Raw genomic sequence first — 19,681 nt, 5'->3', positions numbered from 1 at the left:
GATGATTTGCTCTCCACCTGGACGGGGGCAGATTCATCCACCACATAGGATGCAGCTTTCATGATGACCTCCTTTATGTGGCAAAGGCTGCCCATGATTCATTTGTAAGGGGGAAGGAAGTGGTCCTGATAAAGGAGCGGACTTCATCCACATAATTTGGGAACCACTGGGCGTAATAAGAAAAGAACACCAGGCACCTTTTCAGGGCCTTGAGGCTTTGGGCAAGGGGAAGATCTAGCAGAGGTTGCATGTGGTCGGGGCCCCATTCTCCATGATGCAGCCAAGGATCTCCAGTCAGGTAGTGTGGAAAACACATTTACCTTTATTGTAGGTCAGATTCAGGCACTTGGCAGTGGTGAGGAATTTCTGGAAGTTCGTGGCATGGTCTTGCAAGCCGTGACCACAGATCATGGCATTATCCAGATATGGAAAGGTGGCTTGCAGGTTGTTTCGGTCTACCATCCAGTCCATCTCTTGTTGGAAGACGGGAAACACTTTTGGTGACACCGAAGGGGACTCTGAGGAAGTGGTAGAAGTGGCCATCTGGCTCGAAAGCTGTGTACTGGCGATCCTCAGGGCAGATGGGGGCTTGGTGGTAGGCAGATTTCAGGTCTATCATGGAGAACACACGATACTGGGCGATTTGATTAACCATATGCTTGATGCGAGGGAGGGGTAAGCATCCTGCTGCATGCAGCGATTAATGATTTGACTATAGTCGATCATCAGTCTGCGTTTACCCCTGCCCTTGACCACCACTATCCTGAGCTCTCCAGGGGCTGGTGCTGGCCTCGATAATCCCCTCGCCCAGGAGTCATCGTTCCTCAACCTTTATAAACACCCTGACCTCCTCACTGTATCACCTGTTCTTACAGTTGCGGGTGAGGTTGGCGAACATTGGAGGGGATTGATGCGGAGGATAGAGAGACTGCACGTCAGTTGGGCCAGCAGTTGGGGGAGTGGGGGAACAGAGAGGTGGGTTAAGGAACTGCAGGTTGCCGACTGTGAGGTGGGGGAGAAGGCTGTCATATTGCATAGTGACACTCTTTAAGTGGCACTGGAAATCTAGCCCCAACAGTACCAGTGCGCAGAGCTGCGACATAATGAGGAGCTTAAAGTCTATATGTCATTCCCCGCATGGTCAATGTCACCGTAGTGTAGCTGTGGATTTGGGCAGAGTGAGACTTTGAGGCTAGGGTGATTTTGTAGGCAACTGGTTTTGCCTCAATGGAGTAACATTCAACCATGTCTGGATGAATAAAGCTCTCGGTGTTCCCGCTATCAAGAAAGGTCATTGATGGAGATGGCCATCATGGAGCGGGAAAATTGGTGAGGGCTGTTCTGGTCCAGCACTACTGAGGCCAGGGATGGTCCATGGTCCGACCCACGCTAAGTCTCCATCAAGGAGCATGATGGTGGCACCCATGTTACAGCGTGGTCATCTCTGGAAGATGGCGGCTGCCATGCCACACAGGCGGCAGCACTGAGGCTGGAGGGCTGTTATCAACATACTCTTGCGTAGTGACCCTCCATCCTGCACTTGGATCAAGTTGTGTCTCTCGCTGGGCATCATTTTCGGGGGTGTTTTGCCCGGCCGCAGAAGTAGCACTTTGAGTGCTCCTGGGAGACAATGGCTTATTAATCTGGCGTGGTGGCCTGTAGACCACATTCCAGGATGGTGCCAATTTAGGCCAATTCACAGAGTGTGCTTCCGCGTGGTAAAGGGTGATCTCCAGTGACTTTGCAAGATTGATCGCCCCGTTTAAGTCTAACTTACTCTGCTTGAGTAACCTCTAGCTCATGTAGTCAGGCCTAACGCCTGAAACATGGGTGTCCAGGATCATGTCTTCTGTATTTTTGGCAGCCGATATTGCCTGGAAGTTGCATGCCCATGTGAGTCCCCACAGGACCTGGAGGACCCGGTCACTGTCCGTGGGTGGCCACCATGTGCCTGGTGTATACTTCGTTAACTTTCTCTCTGCATTGCTCCTTAAGTATATCTATTGCTTCGACATATATGTGGCATCCCTGATCATTGGAAACATTCGGGGTTTGACCCAGGATAAGAGCAGATACAACCTGTTTGTGTCGGTGGCCACAGTGTGGGCTGTGCTTTGGAGGAAGACCTCAAAACAACGTGGCCAGAGCTCAAAGCTGTCTGAGGTATCAGGCTACTGAGGGTTGATCTCCAGCTTGTCGGGTTTCAGGAGTTGGTCCATTATTAGCAATGAAAACGAAACATTGTGAATAAAATTGTCGCGCAATAAATAACTTGAGAAGCTGAGTCTAAGTCACAGTCTACAGGCTTTCATTCACAATGGACAAGGTGTGTGACCCAGGCTTTCTGGGGAAGGGTCAAGGTGTTAGAGGCCTTACACATGGTCAAAAGAGAGAGGGGTCATGGGACAGGGTTGAACCAGGTAATCAGGGACACAGCAGTTCACCACACCTACTAGAATAAAATGAATAATCTTTCTCACTAGGGTGAATTCTTCTCAATATATCAATTAAATTTAAATCTCTCTTGAATCCCACTGTAGCTTTAGCAGCTTTTGTTCTTGCCGTTATTCAAGTAAACCTTTCCAACAATGATCTAAACAACATTGAAATCTCCTCCTATTAAAATATTTTCATGTGCCTCTGCTAGATTTAAAATAAAAGGTATCCTGAATAAATTTCTCATCATCAATTTTTGGAGCATACAGATTCAAAAATCTCTACGTTCTCTGAAAATATCTGACAAGGTGTCATTGCGTTATCTAATTGCAGGGTCTGTAACAATATTCTGGACCTTAATCGGAAGATTCTTTTCAATCAAAATTGCTGCTCCTCTTGCTTTAGAGTTAAACAAAGATGACATTACATATCCTACCCAATCTCTTTAATTTCAAATGCTCTTTTTCGGTTAAAAGAAAAGTTATATCCACTCCCAATTCTTAATATATGTGAACACCCTCTTTCTTTTTATTGTTCCATTTAGTCCATTAACATTAAAATTTACAAACTTAATCACTTTATTTATCTAAATCAAATATTCATTCATCCCTTACCCCTTCCCTTCCCTTTCCCCTTCCCTTCTTCCCTACACCACCCCCTCTCCGTTACCCTTCCCCTCTCCCTTTTCCTCTCCCTTACTCCTTCCCCTTCACCCTTTCCTTTCCCTTTCCCCTCTCCCCTATACCTCCCCTTCTCCCTTACCCTTCCCCTCTCCCCTACCCCTCTCCCTTACCCTCGCCCTTCTCCCTTTCCCCTTCACTTCCCTCTCCCTTCCCCCTCTCCCTTATGCTTACCCTCTTTTTTACCCTTCCCCTCTCCCTTACCCCTTCTCTTCCCTTTCCCCTTCCCTTCTTCCCTACACCTCCCCCTCTCTCTTACCCTTCCCCTCTCCCTTTTCCTCTCCCTTACTCATTCCCCTTCACCCTTTCCTTTCCCTTTCCCCTTCCCCTCTCCCCTATACCTCCTCCTCTCCCTTACCCTCATCCTTACTCCTTCCCTTCCCCTTCCGCTCTCCTTTCTTTCCCCTTGCCCTCTCCCCTACACCTCCCTCTCTCCCCTAACCTTCCCCTCTCCCCTACCCCTCTCCCTTACCCTCACCCTTCTCCCTTCCCTCTTCACTTCCCTCTCCCTTCCCCCTCTCCCTTACCCTTACCCTCTTTTTACCCTACCCCTCTCCCTTACCCCTTCTCTTCCCTTGCCCCTTCCCTTCTTCCCTACACCTCCCCCTCTCCCTTACCCTTCCCCTCTCCCTTTTCCTCTCCCTTACTCCTTCACCTTCACCGTTTCCTTTCCCTTTCCCCTCTCCCCTATACTTCCCCTCTCCCCTATACCTCCCCTTCTCCCTTACCCTTCCCCTCTCCCTTACCCTCGCCTTTACTCCTTCCCTTCCCCTTCCCCCTCTCCTTTCTTTCCCCTTGCCCTCTCCCCTACACCTCCCTCTCTCCCTTAACCTTCCCCTCTCCCCTACCCCTCTCCCTTACCCTCGCCCTTCTCCCTTTCCCCTTCACTTCCCTCTCCCTTCCCCCTCTCCCTTACCCTTACCCTCTTTTTTAACCCTTCCCCTCTCCCTTACCCCTTCTCTTCCCTTTCCCCTTCCCTTCTTCCCTACACCTCCCCCTCTCCCTTACCCTTCCCCTCTCCCTTTTCCTCTCCCTTACTCCTTCCCCTTCACCCTTTCCTTTCCCCTTCCCCTCTCCCCTATACCTCCTCCTCTCCCTTACCCTTGCCCTTACTCCTTCCCTTCCCCTTCCCCCTCTCCTTTCTTTCCCCTTGCCCTCTCCCCTACACCTCCCTCTCTCCCTTAACCTTCCCCTCTCCCCTACCCCTCTCCCTTACCCTCGCCCTTCTCCCTTCCCCCTTCACTTCCCTCTCCCTTCCCCCTCTCCCTTACCCTTACCCTCTTTTTTACCCTTCCCCTCTCCCTTACCCCTTCTCTTCCCTTTCCCCTTCCCTTCTTCCCTACACCTCCCCCTCTCCCTTACCCTTCCCCTCTCCCTTTTCCTCTCCCTTACTCCTTCCCCTTCACCCTTTCCTTTCCCCTTCCCCTCTACCCTATACCTCCTCCTCTCCCTTACTCTCGCCCTTACTCCTTACCTTCCGCTTCCCCCTCGCCTTTCTTTCCCCTTGCCCTCGCCCCTACACCTCCCTCTCTCCCTTAACCTTCCCCTCTCCCCTACCCCTCTCCCTTACCCTCGCCCTTCTCCCTTCCCCCTTCACTTCCCTCTCCCTTCCCCCTCTCCCTTACCCTTACCCTCTTTTTTATCCTTCCCCTCTCCCTTACCCCTTCTCTTCCCTTACCTCTCCCTAACCCTGTCCTGCAGGTCTCCTCCTTATCCAACAAAAACCAGTGTATCCACCCACATCTCCTCTAGCAATCCAAAAGAAGAAAAAAGTGAAAAGCAATTAATACCAAAGGATATATCTATACAAGTTGATACCTATAACAGTATAGAAACAAAAACCCTCCCAATAGGTGTTTTCTAATATAACACTAACTCCCTCCATTATACAGCTTGTCACCAAAGATCCCGCAGAAATCCACATCTCCCACCCCTCCCAACTCCCTTGGTATATTCAATATGTAAGGTAATTTAAAAAAAAGCAAATAATTATTTAATTATAACTAAGATAACAATTCAAACATCAAAAAGATAATGGAAAAAAAATACATCGCCAAATTTTTCCATCTCAATGATGAAGTTACAATTAAAAAAAGAGTGAAACAAAAAAGATAGTTCTTTGCATCCAGCCCATGGTAATTACTAAAGGTCAAGATTCAGGAAGACTCCGAGCATATTCTTCCACTTGAGCAGAATTTGTAAATAACTCTGAACTCTGCACTTTTCTTTATTGTTGGATTATCTGCCGTACGTAAGCATGGGTTGACTGCCTGGATGGCACGCAAACACAAGAGCATAAGAAATAGGAGCAGGAGTCAGTCATCTGAGCCGTCGAGCTTGCTCTGCCATTTAGTAAGATCATGGATGATCTTGGGCATTGCGGGCAATTGATCCTTGATTATCTTGCTCACCCTCCCGGTGTGGCTGAACAGACCTCATCAATGATGGACATTAATGATGGTAAAAGTTGATCAACTGTTGGCTTTTTTAGGCTCTATGAGGGAAAGGAAAAGAAGGAATATCAAGACTCTGTGCAAACCCTGCTCGAGAAGTTCAACACCCTGATGAAGTCAACACAGGAAGGCAACACTTTATTAATGCAGGTAAACATGAGGGGATCTGAAGTGGACTTTTAATTTTTTTAAAAATTGAGACTCTTTTGGCCCATGAGCCTGTGCTTCCCAACTTCACCCAATTAACCTACAATCCTCAGTATGTTTTTGAAGGGTGGGATGAAAGCAGAGCACCTGGAGGAATCCCACGCAGACGCCTGATTCGAACCCGGGTAATAGGTGCTGGCGATATCTGCCACTCTAAGTGTGCCACCCCTAAATTTAGACGCACAGCACGGTAACAGGCCTTTTAGGCCCATGAGCCCGTGCTGCCCAATAACCTCCAATTGACCAACAGCTAGCCCCCCTACGCCCCCCCCCATACATTTTGAACGGTGAAAGGAAACTCCTCATAATTTCGAACCTGGGCCGCTGGCACTGTAACAGCAATGCATTAACTGCTGCGCTAACCGTACTGCCACTTGTCTGCCGACACTGGAAATGTAAATAAAATCCAAAATAGATTACAAGGCTTTTTCTTTACAGATATCATAGACCAATTTGAGTTTAATTGGGAATTGTAAACATTGATCATAATACAGAACATAAAAGTAACATCTGAGAAGTATAAATTCCCTTTCATTTTATAAGGGAATTTTATTTATAACTTACCTTCCCTTAAAAGAAATTATATTTTTGACTGAGGTTTGTATAGTGTTTTTTTCTTCATCTCCCCCTTTATGGGGGATTATCCTTTTTATTTCAATATTAATTTTGATACTGTCACAAAGCTACTATAGACATCAGTATCTTCTTTGGCTTGGCTTCGCGGACGAAGGTTTATGGAGGGGATTTGTCCACGTTTGCTGCAGGCTCGTTTGTGGCTGACAAGTCCGATGCGGGACAGGCAGAAACGGTTGCAGCGGTTGCAAGGGAAAATTGGTTGGTTGGGGTTGGGTGTTGGGTTTTTCCTCCTTTGTCTTTTGTCAGTGAGGTGGGCTCTGCGATCTTCTCCAAAGGAGAAGCTGCCCGCCGAACTGTGATACATCAATAAACACATGGTGGAATAGCTGAACACGTTGCCAAGTTAAGGTATAAGCAGGGAAGCTGATGCAAACATCATGGAGTCTAGTTGCAAGACTGACTCCTCCAGGCTCGCCTACTGGGTTTATATGCATCACTGCTTCTGTCACATGGGCTGATGTCATCAGCCCAGATAAAAACCTGTGTTGAATGCAGGCTAATTTTCCACTTTTTCCACAACACGTCTGCCATTTTGGGAGCTGGTTCACTTGCAGGTAAGTGGGTCGCCACAATATATTATGAAGAAATTGTGAATTCAATCCAATCCTAGACTTAATTTTTTGGATAAGATTAAGTGAAGAAATGAATTATGGTTATGTTTTTGATTTACAATTTATATAGTTTATCCCATTGATTAGATTAATGGATTAATAGGCTTTTTTATCAAACTCAATACAAATATTTTTTTTTAAAAGACAAGGGAAATCTAAAATAAAGCAGAAAATGCCAGAAACACTCAGCTGGTCAGGCAACACCTACCTGTAGGGTGAGAAACAAGAGTTAACGCTTCAGATTGAAGATCCTGCATAAGAACGGTTATTCTGAATGATCCTGGAACTGAAATACCATCTCTTGATTCTCTTCCCACAGCTGAGTGTTTCTGGTATTTTCTGTTTGCTGATGCGTTGACGGCAGGTCCCCTTGAAGTCTTCGGTGAGAATGAAAAATTTGCAAAGCATTGGAGAAGGGGCCAGTATGGCTCTCTGGTAGAGAGCTAACACTGACACCATGGGTTAAATGGCCCTTTTTCGTCTAAAATACACCAACGTGCAGGAGAAACTTAGCAGGTCTCGCAGCATCCATGGGAAGTAAATGGCAGTCGATGTTTCGGGCCTGAGCCCTTCTGCGGGAGTGACAAAACTGAGGCAGATGTCTGAATAAAAAGTTGGGGGTAGGGGGAAGGAGAAGAGGAGGAAGGAAGCAGAAGAGGGAGGAGTACAGGCGAACAGGTAAGAGGTTAAAAACACACCAAAATGCTGGAGGAACTCAGCTGGTCTTTTCAGTGACTACAGGAGACATGTAAGAGATAACAGGTGGATTCAGATGGGAGGGTAGAAGAATAGTCAAATTTAAATTTAATTTTTTTAATTTAAATTTAGACATACAGCATGGGCCATTTTGGCCCATGAGTCCGTGCTGCTCAATTTACACCCAATTAACCAACAACCCTCAGTACGTTTTTGAATGGCAGGAGGAAATTAGACCCACCTTCCCCCCCCGGAGGAAACTCATGCAGATGTGGGGAGAACATACAAACTCCTTCCAGACACTGCGGGATTCAAATCCCAGTCCTGATCACTGGCACTGTAAAAGCTTTGCGCTAACTGCAATGCCTACAATGCCACCCCTACGCCACTGGTGCTGCCTCTACACGAACGGTGCCGCACCTACACCAACGGTGCCGCACCTACGCCAAGGATGCTGGGTTGCAGGACTTCCTGGAGTCAGCGGAGTGGGCAGTGTTGAAGAACTCAGTGAGGATCTGAATGATTACATCAGAGCAGCCACAGACTTTATTAAAACTGCCGTGGATTAATGTATCGTCACTAAATCATTCAGGGTTTTCTCCAACCAGATGCCCTGGATGAGCAATGAAATCTGGAACCAGTTAAGAGACGGAACAGAATAATTTAAGTCCAGAGATCCAGATCATTATAGAAGGAGCAGGTACCTCCTGTGGAAAACCATCTCCTGGGCGGTGGAATTTCCAGATGAAAATGGGAACCCAACAAAATCCGGTGAGGTGGGAGATGGCAAAGTTTTAACCCCTGGCGAACCTCTGTGCCTGGTGTGACCAGGACACCAAGAAAGAACCACCACAGTGCAGCCCCATGTCCCTTGATGACCCTCTCCAGTCCATATCTGAGGATGACAAGCGGGCTGCCTTCAGGAGAGCGAATCCAAGGAAAGCATCTGGTCCGGATGGAGTACCTGTCCAAGTATTAAAACTCTGTGCTGACTAACTTACCAACGTATTCATGGGGATCTTCAACATTTCACACCAGCAGAGCATGGTACCCAACTGTTTCAAACAGGCATAAATCATATCGGTGTCCAAGAAGAGTGTGATAGCCTGCCTAAATGACTTGAACAGAGGCACTCACATCAACACTAATGAAGTGATTTGAAAGGCTGATGTTGAAGCATATCAGCTTTTGACTGAGTGGCAACATGGATACGTTCTAGTTCGCCTATTGCAGCAACAAATCTACAGTGGATTCCATCTCACTGGCTCTACACAAAGCCCTGGAAAACCTGGACAGCAAAACACATTCATCACATTTATCGACTGCAGTTTGGAATCCCCTCAAAATTGATCAGCAAACTCCAAGACCTGAACTCAATACCCCTACTGTGTAATTGGATCTTTGATTTCCTCACCTCTGGACCACAGTCTTCATTAGTACCGTCCCGGCGTGCAGGAAATCGAATGTCAGGTTGGATGTGTGTACTCTGACTGTAAATCTGAAATCTGAATGAAGTTGAAAAGTGATGAGGGAGAGGGGAAAGTGCGAAGAAAGATAGTCTCCAACAAGAGAAAGAAGGGAAGCCATGGGGAGATGGAGAAAAGGAGACATGAGGAATGAAGGAAAGAGGGATACTGGGGGAGGTTGTTGCAGGGAAATAAAGTGAGGGGGAATGGGTCAGGAGGGATGACTACTATGGGGCCTGTTGGGCTGAATGATTACTTTCTGTGTTATGACCAGCCTGCGGTCCTGATGTCTCATTACCTAATCATTTTCCCTTTCTCTTCCCATTGCAGGGAGCTTCCCTCAAGTACTTGCCGACAGTCCTTCAAGATGTTGCCACGATGTTTGATCCTGTCTTACTGAGGTAGGGTACTCTTAAGTGATGGTTACCTTGAAGTGTGATATCCCATGATGCAATACTGTTCTGGAGGGGCATCGCAGATCCCTGAACTTCAGTGCCAACTGCTTTCCTGAATTAACATCATTTGAGGGGTTTTAACAATTGCAGTAGGTTGGGGAAAAAAAAATGATCAAACATGTTTGTCATCTTTCACCATCTTCTCTGAAAGGGGTGGTTCATTCATTAATTCATCTGGTAGCCTGGAGACCAGGATTAGGAAAGGCTATGGGACCAGACAACATCCCAGCTGTGGTATTGGGGACCGCACTCCAGAATTTGTTTCACCTTGACCCAAGTTGTTCCTGTACAGTTACAACACCGGCATCCAAAGGATAATGTTGAGAACACTGGACGACAATGAAGATTTTGCTTCCTTTATTTTTCAATCTTTTTATTAATTTAAATATACAATAACCAATGGGCAGGCAGAATAAGGATACATAATTAAAAAAATTACAACAATCAGTATCTTCAATAATAGTATCTTCATCTCCCCAGACCCAAAGAGAAAAAAAAGCAAAGAAAATCAATCATATTATAGTAAAACCCTTGTATTAATCTAATGAAGGAGAGCAAACTCGAAACTGGAAAGCCTCAGATCAGTGTTCATCAAATGTAAGAAGCCTCATCCAAAAGAGGAACCTAATGGTAACAGTAAGGGACAATAAATCAGAGAAAATGTTGGAAATTATATCGTACAAAAATATTGTGTGAATGGGAACCAAGTTTCTTCAAATTTAATGTAACACTTCTAATTTTCTCTAGGGCACGGTTTGAGAAAACCATGCCATTCAATGAGGCCCTTCTGTTTAAGAAGAATTGCTCTCCTAGCCATCAGGGTGGTAAAAGTGATCATCCGATGAGCGGCAGCCAGCCAACGACCTGCATCCTGCTCCCAAAATTCCAAAAAGAGCAATTAAGGGATTTGGTTGGAAATCAATTGCAAGGATTGCTGAAAGAGGACCAATATCTTTCCAGAACTGGACAGGACCAAAACATACGGATCAATGAAGCTCCTTGTGACAGATTGGATTAAAATTAGGAAAAATATGGGCAAGCTTGTCCTTGGACTCTACCTTAAATTGAAAAAGGGAGGGCTGAGCACACATTCAACTAGGTTGAGAATCTTTTCCCACATCTCTGCAGGAAAATACTTTTTTGAGTTCCTGCTCCCACGCCCTATAAATCTTTCAGTCGAGGCTGGTCCCAATTTTAATAACATGTATGATTGGTATTCAATCCTTATGAATGGGGTTCAAACAAACAAAGAGCATCAACCATATCCGACTGATTACAGCAGGGGAAAATTAGCTAAAACTGTCCTCAAAGAATGTCTAATTTGAAAATATCTAAACAAATGTAAATTAGGCAGACCGTATTTGTTTGAAAGTTGCTCAAAGGCCCTAAGATAACCTTCCTTCCGTGAACAGATCCCGAAACCTTGGCCTTCCAAAAATAAAATGCTCGATCATTCACTGAAAAAAATAATTAGGTAAAATAAAGCCAGTACTCTGGAAGTGAAACCATAGCCTGAATGTGTGCCCGGGTATAAGATTAGTTATCAATTTACTAACCTTGGTCAGTAAAAAAGGAATGGCAGCTCCCAATAGGGAAACTATTGAAAATTTCTCGACTGATTTAACTTCCAGATTTACCCATGACGGACAGTCAAGTTTATCTGAATAATAAATCCAGAGTATGATATAAAGAATATGAATTTCCCCCATCCTTTTTCGAAGATTTTGCCTCCTGAACACTTTTGGGTATATTTTATAGATTGTGGGCAGCTAATCACGAAATATACATTTTCCGATCGTATGTCACTCATTTAGATATAACCTAATTTTGTGATTTCCTTTCATATTTTAAGTCTACTTGTGTATTGCCCACACGAAGCAAGCTGTTTTGGTCAGTCAACCATGCCTGGACATGCACTCAGTGCACTTGCTATGCAAATATTGTTTTAGGCCTGGGTATGCTTAGTTAGGACAGACGCAGACCGGCTATAAAACCAGCTTACATGCACGTAGAATGCATGTTGTTGCACGTTCTTCAGGCAACAGTATAATGATTGTAGTTCACAACAGCATTTATTGTCTTCAGGAAGAGTCAATTCAGCAGAAATATCTCATTAAATGCATACAATGTGTCAGCATTATTAATGCAACTAAGCATTATTGATTCAATAAAAGTCAATTGCATGTTTCTCCAACTTCCTACATGAAGCAGCACATCTGAAATGATCTTTGTGTTCAGCTTGAAGTTGGAGACTTCATCTATTGGGGACATCAACCCCAATGTTTTTTTTTTCAGGAAGCAAACCTTTTGGAAAAAAATCTGTTGTCCAGTATGATTATCCTTAAAAGCAGGACAAGATAAGTTTATTTGTTAGAAAATATTTAGCAGCTGCGAGACCTGCTGATTTCCACCAGCATTTCTGTGTTTTTACTACCTTGTGTAATGAGAAGGGTCCTCCTACGACCAGACGCATAGCTGCGAAAGAACACAATTCTCGAGTGTTGGATTGCAATGAAAAGAAAGGTCAATTTAGCATCAAGCAAGAGCAACGTTACAGCACTAAGAAGCCTGACGCCCGACAGGCTTTAACCGTCCTTTAAGCCATTTGGAATGGGATTTTTCATTCGTGAGCCTGATGGAGGGTAGACTGTGTTTGGGGTCCATCAGAACATTTGTCTAGGCAGTGGGAGACCAGATGGAATCCATGCAAGGGACTGAAATTTGCCGAATGTGTGGATGTTATGTCAGGTTGTGTGTCTGCAATGGTTTGCACCAGGACGCTGTTTCATCGGGTTGTACTTGTCCAATCAGACGATAATACTCTTGTAGTAGGTGCGATTATCCCGGAGGAAGCAATCCCTGCAGAAAGCAGAGAGGGGAAGTTCTCCCTTTGGATCCCTTTCCCGTCTTTCCCACTAATGTCATTGCTATCCCAGTGTGGTTGGATTCAAAAAACTTGCATTTTCACTTCCGTCCCCATCATTTACCAACCTTTTCATTCCATTTCCAGGTTTAGCACTAAACAAATCGACAGCTTGATTATCATTTTGAGCATAACTTGATTTTTTTTTGCGAAAGCCAAACAAGCATAAAAACTAAACGTACATCACGCCCGAAATGTTAGTTCTATATCGTTGCCTTCCTCCTTTGGAAGCTGTAGGACCTGCTGAGTTTCTCCAGCACACTTGTGTATTTACTACAATCACAGCATCCGCAGGCTTTCTTATTTCACTCGAACCATCAAACTTCACAGCTTGAGTGTTGCATGAGGTAGAGTGCTTGAAGAAATACTTAAAATAGTGTCGGATTCTTTCTTTCACATTTTGATTATTTCCTTCGCTTCTGGAGCTGTCGGGTTTTACAGCACAGTAACATGTGATCCAACCCCAACTTGTCCAAGATGTCTTTTGAGTAGTCTCTTTTGCCTGCACTCAGCCAATGTCCAGTAGAGACGAGACAAATTGTAGTATTTAAAAAAAATAATTAAGACAAGTACATGGAGAGGAAAACATTAGAGGGATATGGGCCGAAGCAGAGGGAATGGGACCAGTTTGATCAGCATGGACCAGTTGGGCCAAAGGGCTTTTTTCCGAGCTGTGGGACACCACAATTCTAATTTTTTTTTCACTCAGGTGCTGGATGTTTTGAACAGAGTGGAGGCTCAGTCATTGATCTCATTCAAAACAGATTCTAGAAATTAAGGGAGACGCTGTTAGCAAAGGGGGAAGGAACAGTCAATGTAGCAGTTAGCGCATTGCTGTTACAGCAACAACCAGCATTCGGGACCAGGGAGTTCGAATCCCGCACTGTCTGTAAAGAGTTTGTACATTCTACCCGTCTCTGTGTGGGTTTTCCCCGGGGGCTCCAGTTTCCTCCCACCGTTGGAAATGTTGTAGGCCAATTAGATATATTTGAGCAGCTCAAATATGTCCAAATTTTGAAAGTTTAACTTTAAAAATTTTAAACTTTTTTCAGATTTAATTTAGTGTAGAGATGTAGTTGAGAGAAGCCCATGAGTCCACACCACCCAAATACACCCAATTCACGTACTGATCCCGTAGGACTTTGGAATGTGGGAGGAAAGCGAAGCGGGTGGAGGAAACCGATAAACTCCACACAGGGAGAGCATGCAATTGCCTTACGGACAGCAGTGGATTTGAACCCGGGCCACTGGCACTGTAATCCTTCTTCTTTGGCTTGGCTTCGCGGATGAAGATTTATGGAGGGGGTAAAAGTCCACGTCAGCTGCAGGCTCGTTTGTGGCTGACAAGTCCGATGCGGGACAGGCAGACACGGTTGCAGCGGCTGCAGGGGAAAATTGGTTGGTTGGGGTTGGGTGTTGGGTTTTTCCTCCTTTGCCTTTTGTCAGTGAGGTGGGCTCTGCGGTCTTCTTCAAAGGAGGTTGCTGCCCGCCAAACTGTGAGGCGCCAAGATGCACGGTTTGAGGCGATATCAGCCCACTGGCGGTGGTCAATGTGGCAGGCACCAAGAGATTTCTTTAGGCAGTCCTTGTACCTTTTCTTTGGTGAACCTCTGTCATGGTGGCCAGTGGAGAGCTCGCCATATAACACGATCTTGGGAAGGCGATGGTCCTCCATTCTGGAGACGTGACCCACCCAGCGCAGCTGGATCTTCAGCAGCGTGGACTCGATGCTGTCGACCTCTGCCATCTCGAGAACTTCGACGTTAGGGATGAAAGCGCTCCAATGGATGTTGAGGATGGAGTGGAGACAACGCTGGTAGAAGCGTTCTAGGAGCCGTAGGTGATGCCGGTAGAGGACCCATGATTCAGAGCCGAACAGGAGTGTGGGTATGACAACGGCTCTGTATACGCTTATCTTTGTGAGGTTTTTCAGTTGGTTGTTTTTCCAGACTCTTTTGTGTAGTCTTCCAAAGGCGCTATTTGCCTTGGCGAGTCTGTTGTCTATCTCATTGTCGATCCTTGCATCTGATGAAATGGTGCAGCCGAGATAGGTAAACTGGTTGACTGTTTTGAGTTTTGTGTGCCCGATGGAGATGTGGGGGGGCTGGTAGTCATGGTGGGGAGCTGGCTGATGGAGGACCTCAGTTTTCTTCAGGCTGACTTCCAGGCCAAACATTTTGGCAGTTTCCGCAAAGCAGGACGTCAAGCGCTGAAGAGCTGGCTCTGAATGGGCAACTAAAGCGGCATCGTCTGCAAAGAGTAGTTCACGGACAAGTTTCTCTTGAGTCTTGGTGTGAGCTTGCAGGCGCCTCAGATTGAAGAGACTGCCATCCGTGTGGTGAAAATCTTCGCTAGGATTCTACTAAATAGAATAATACCTAGTGTCGCCGAGAATATTCTCCCAGAATCACAGTGCGGCTTTCGCGCAAACAGAGGAACTACTGACATGGTCTTTGCCCTCAGACAGCTCCAAGAAAAGTGCAGAGAACAAAACAAAGGACTCTACATCACCTTTGTTGACCTCACCAAAGCCTTCGACACCGTGAGCAGGAAAGGGCTTTGGCAAATACTAGAGCGCATCGGATGTCCCCCAAAGTTCCTCAACATGATTATCCAACTGCACGAAAACCAACAAGGTCGAGTCAGATACAGCAATGAGCTCTCTAAACCCTTCTCCATTGACAACGGCGTGAAGCAAGGCTGCGTTCTCGCACCAACCCTCTTTTCAATCTTCTTCAGCATGATGCTGAACCAAGCCATGAAAAGGCACTGTAATAACGTTGCACTAACTACCGCACTAACTGTGCTGCCATCAGCGGATATGGGGATCGTGCAAGAAAATGGTGCTGAGGTTGAAGTCAGTCATAATATTGAAGAAAAGCAGAATAGATTCAAGGAGTCTGATAGGCAAGTGCTGATCCAATTAGTTACACTCATCTGAATGCCTAATTTCCCTGGAGCGGCATTTGAAAGTGATTTCAAGAGCTCACGACCCTCTTAAATTAAATAAAAAATATTACATAAAAAAAAATTGCTGGAACTCCGAAATAAAATTCTAGAAACAATTCATTAGGTTAATTAGCATTTGTAATGAGAAGAAAAAAGCAGAATTAATGTTTCAGGACCAGAGCCTTTGGAGAAAGAGAGAAAACAAATTAGTTTTCTGTACCAGCGAAGGTGGGGAATGGATGGGTTGAACCAAGGAAATATCTCTGACAGAGTGAGACCAAAGGAATAAATGTCATTTCAGTAGCGGTAGTTAGGAACAGATTATATGGCTTTCCCTGTGTTGTGCGTTACAAAGACTAAGTCGATTGTTGGGGTGGGTGGTGGAGGCTGGTGCAATAGGGACATTCAAATGACTCTTAGAGAGGCACATGGATGTAAGAAATATAGAGGGTTGTTGGTGTGAGGTTGGGAAATATTTGATTATTGTTGAGTAGGTTTACATAGGTACTTACGGGTTTACAGAGGTCGCTGCAACCATCAGGAAAGAGGTCTTGGTGCCACAAGACTCACGCCACCAGGTTCAGGAACAGCTGCTACCCCTCCACCATCAGACTCCTCAACGACAAACTTAATCAGGGACTCATTTCAGGACTCTTATAGATTTTTGTTCTCTCTTGCTATGCACTTGCAGGAGTGGTTGGGGCTCACTGAAATATTACTGAAACATCGACGCACCCACAGATTGGCTCACAGTTCAGACCCAGTATGGGTTGTGCAGAATAAGGGCCAGAATAAGACACCAGCATTGGAGTGAAGAATCTGATTCCATTGCAAGGGGAACCTCCCGGGATTTCCTGGTAAATTGTACATCACAAGTGTTTTCATCTAGCATCAACTTTGTTTTTACAAAGTTTATGCTGTATAAAAAAAAGTTAACTGACATTTCAATGAGGATATAGTCATCATTTTTAAAATTTGTACTTTAAAAAAAAATGTAGACAGACAATATGGTAACAGGGCCTAATTACAGGCCTATTCCGCCCAAATACCCCAATTTGAGTCAATGGGCCTGTTTCCATGCTCCCTCACTATTTGACTCTGTGACCCCTTCAAAGCAGGGAACAGTGCCTCCTGCTGCCCGCAGTGGGTATTATGTTCGGTTTCCCATTCCCAACTTGGGAACAGCATCAACTCGAGCTCTAATTAGAACACTACCCAACCAAGTATTTGCATCCTTCCAATGCCTCTCATAGTCAGAATCATTTGTCAAAGCAAAAGTATAACACACTCAATGACATATTCTTAAGGTGAGAGGGAAAACGCTTAAGGGAGGTTTGAAGGGCAAATATTTTACACAGAGTGTGGTAGATGCCTGGAAAAGTCTACCAGGAATAGAGGTGGAAGCAGTTTTGTTTAAGAGGCTTCGAGATAGACACTTGAATATGAAGGGGATAAAGGGCAGAAGATTTTTAGTTTAACTTGGACATTATGTTCGGCACAGACACATGGACCGAAGTACCTGTTCCTCTGCTCTGTTGGTCAGCAGTCTACCACGGATATTACCTTTAATTTGACTCACCCCCCGATCAGGAGCCACCCCCTCCCTTATTGGCCGAGTGTCGGCACAACACAACATCCCCATCTCCAATCTAGCCGCAGTCTTCTTAACTCTCTGTGGTGGATGGATATAACATTCGTTGTGCCCACACTCAACCCTGCAACCTCCATCCTCGACCTGGAGTATGATACCCTCTGTTCCTCACACAGTCTAGCACATAATCCCAGAGAATCATTGAGTTTTACAGCATGTAATTACCCAAATTACTCCAATTTGTGTGCAGTTGACCCATAATCCTCCCAGCCCAACTCGTTCACACCGATCAAGACGTCTACCCAAGCTAATCCTGTTTGCTGACATTGGGCCTATATCTCTCTCAATCTTTCCAAAACATGTACTTGCCCAAATGTTCTTTAAACATTAATGATTGCACCCTACACCCTTTGCAAACTCATTCCATATATCCACTACCACCTTCTCGGTGAAGAAGGTGCCTCTCATTTCCCTTCAATGGTTTCCTCTCTCATCTTCAATCTATGCTCTGTTTATATCCTGGGGAAAAGACTATGACTATTTGCCTGATCTATGATTAGAATTTAACACCTTCATGGAGCTACAGACTTGTTATCTGCACCCATGCTCTCCAGGGCCCAACCGTTCACTGTGCAAGTCCTGCCCTAGTTTAACCTACCAGATTTCAGATTTATTGTCAGAGTACATACATGACATCACATACAACCCTGAGACTCCTTTTCCTGTGGCGAGGAAGAATTACCAAAATTTTCCCAAAAAATGAACTCAACGTGCACAAATAAATAAATGTAAGAAAACTGACTGTGCAATACAGAGAGAAAAAAGATCATAAATTGCAAAGAACCCTTAAATGAGACCCTGATTGAGTTTGTTGTTGAGGTGTATAATGGTGGAGGAATGAACCTGGTTGTGTCTATACCTCTTTCCTCATTGTCTCGGTGAGAAAAGAGCTTGTGCTGGTTGATGTAGATCCTGTTGCTCTCCTACGGCAGTTTTCCCTCTAGATGTTCTTGATGGAGGGGAGAGTTTTTTAAATTTAAATTTAGACATACAGCACAGTAACAGACCCTTTCGGCCCACGAGTCTGTACCGCCCAATTGACACCCAATAAATGATGGGAGGAAACTGGAGTCTCCGTGGAAAACCCACGCAAGCATGGGGAGAAAGTACAAACTCCTTACAGGCAGTGCAGGACTTGAACCCCCGATCCCAATCGCTGGTGCTGTAAAGGTATTGCACGAATTGCTTCACCAACCGTGCCATCCCAATAATTTGAGTATCCTGCATTTGGGGACATTGCAGGTTTAGCACACCCAAAGTGCATAGGATAGCCTCGTCATGGGGGATTGACCATCCTGACTACCGATTCTCCCCTGCCATGTAAGTATTTTTAGTAGGTAGTTTTTCCTGTGATGTCCTGGACTATGCCAACTACAATTTGCTGGCTTTCTGCTCAGGAGCATTGGTGTCCCCATACCAGACTGTAATGCAGGAGGTCAGCATACTTCCCACCACACATCTCCAGAAAATGCAACACATTGCACTGCTTTGAGTTCAACTCCATTTGCCATTCCTTGGCCCACTTTCCCAGTTCATCCAGATTGTGTCGTGATCTCAAATCACCTTTTTCATTGTTCACAATACCACCAATTTTGCTGTCATCTCCAAACTTACTAACGAAGCCCACTATAGTCTTATCCGAGTCGCTTCTATAGATGACAAGCAACAGGGGACCAAGCACTGATCCCTGTTAGCCAGCTCACCCTGAATCCCACGCAATCCGACCATCTATCAAACTACTCCTAACCTATCATTGTTTTTGCTCAACTCCCCCAAGCTTTTCACCATTTTGGCATCCTTATTTAATCTGTGGTTCAGGTTAAAAACGAAACAATGGATCCAACTTGTTATGCTTATCCAAAACTGCATCGTCAGCTGGGCCACGTCAGTTGGAAGCAACAAGGTGAATGAGGTCATCTTAATATCGAGCAAATGCAAAAGGCATAATGGGATAAAGGATATTTACAGTTAAGTCACGTATCATTTGATAGAACATTTGCATGCTTAACACAGGATTTTTGAAAGACCGTGACCTAATTACTTTATATCGAACCTGGTGCAGCTCTGCCTGAAGATTTTTATTTTCTAGTCTTCTCAGACCAATTTGTGCACTTTTTGTTGTGATATGTCATCCTGTTGAAATTAATATCTTCTCCAGTCTGTTTATTGCTTCTCCGTGTAACTCTGCATCCTGCTGCCCTGAATTCACCTCCTTCTGATTACGATGCCTCCACAGGTCAATTCCAAACCCCTTCAATTAACCTCAACAACACTTCTTATTTTCTTTTCGGATGTTTCCTTTATTTAACTTTAATTTTCTTTTTTTTTTAAATCCCTCTTGCCTCAAGCGAGCCACAGGTGCCGTGGGAGTTCAATCAGACTAAGATCATTTTGGCAAGGTTGGGTGTTTGAATAAGGGAGATCTGGGCGTTCTGAGACAGGGTGAGGAGAAATGATTTGTGGAGAAGCACTCATGATCGATTGATTTGAAGGAAGTTTGGTCTGACAGGTCCCATGT

The 19,681-nt window shown here is 45.1% G+C and overlaps 1 protein-coding gene and 1 long non-coding RNA gene across 2 annotated transcripts in view; one reads left to right on the top strand and one right to left on the bottom strand.

Annotated features, from left to right (window-relative positions):
* The window catches only part of LOC138756974 (dedicator of cytokinesis protein 2-like), a 1,510,503-nt gene that overhangs the window by 525,627 nt on the left and 965,195 nt on the right, over positions 1-19,681 (top strand). The window contains 2 exon segments of the mRNA XM_069923500.1: positions 5,608-5,719; positions 9,516-9,586. Of these exon segments, the coding sequence (XP_069779601.1) occupies positions 5,608-5,719; positions 9,516-9,586 (183 nt within the window).
* Positions 5,326-19,681, bottom strand: part of LOC138756976 (uncharacterized) — a 39,343-nt gene continuing 24,987 nt past the window's right edge. The window contains exon 2 of the long non-coding RNA XR_011353252.1: positions 5,326-5,610. This is a non-coding gene — a long non-coding RNA (uncharacterized lncRNA). The remainder of the gene's footprint in view (positions 5,611-19,681) is intronic.

The sequence above is a fragment of the Narcine bancroftii genome, chromosome 3, assembly GCF_036971445.1.
Source record: "Narcine bancroftii isolate sNarBan1 chromosome 3, sNarBan1.hap1, whole genome shotgun sequence".
Classification (NCBI taxonomy): Eukaryota; Metazoa; Chordata; class Chondrichthyes; order Torpediniformes; family Narcinidae; genus Narcine; species Narcine bancroftii.
Note: the sequence above shows the minus strand (reverse complement) of the source record. Positions and strands in the feature narration are given on the sequence as shown.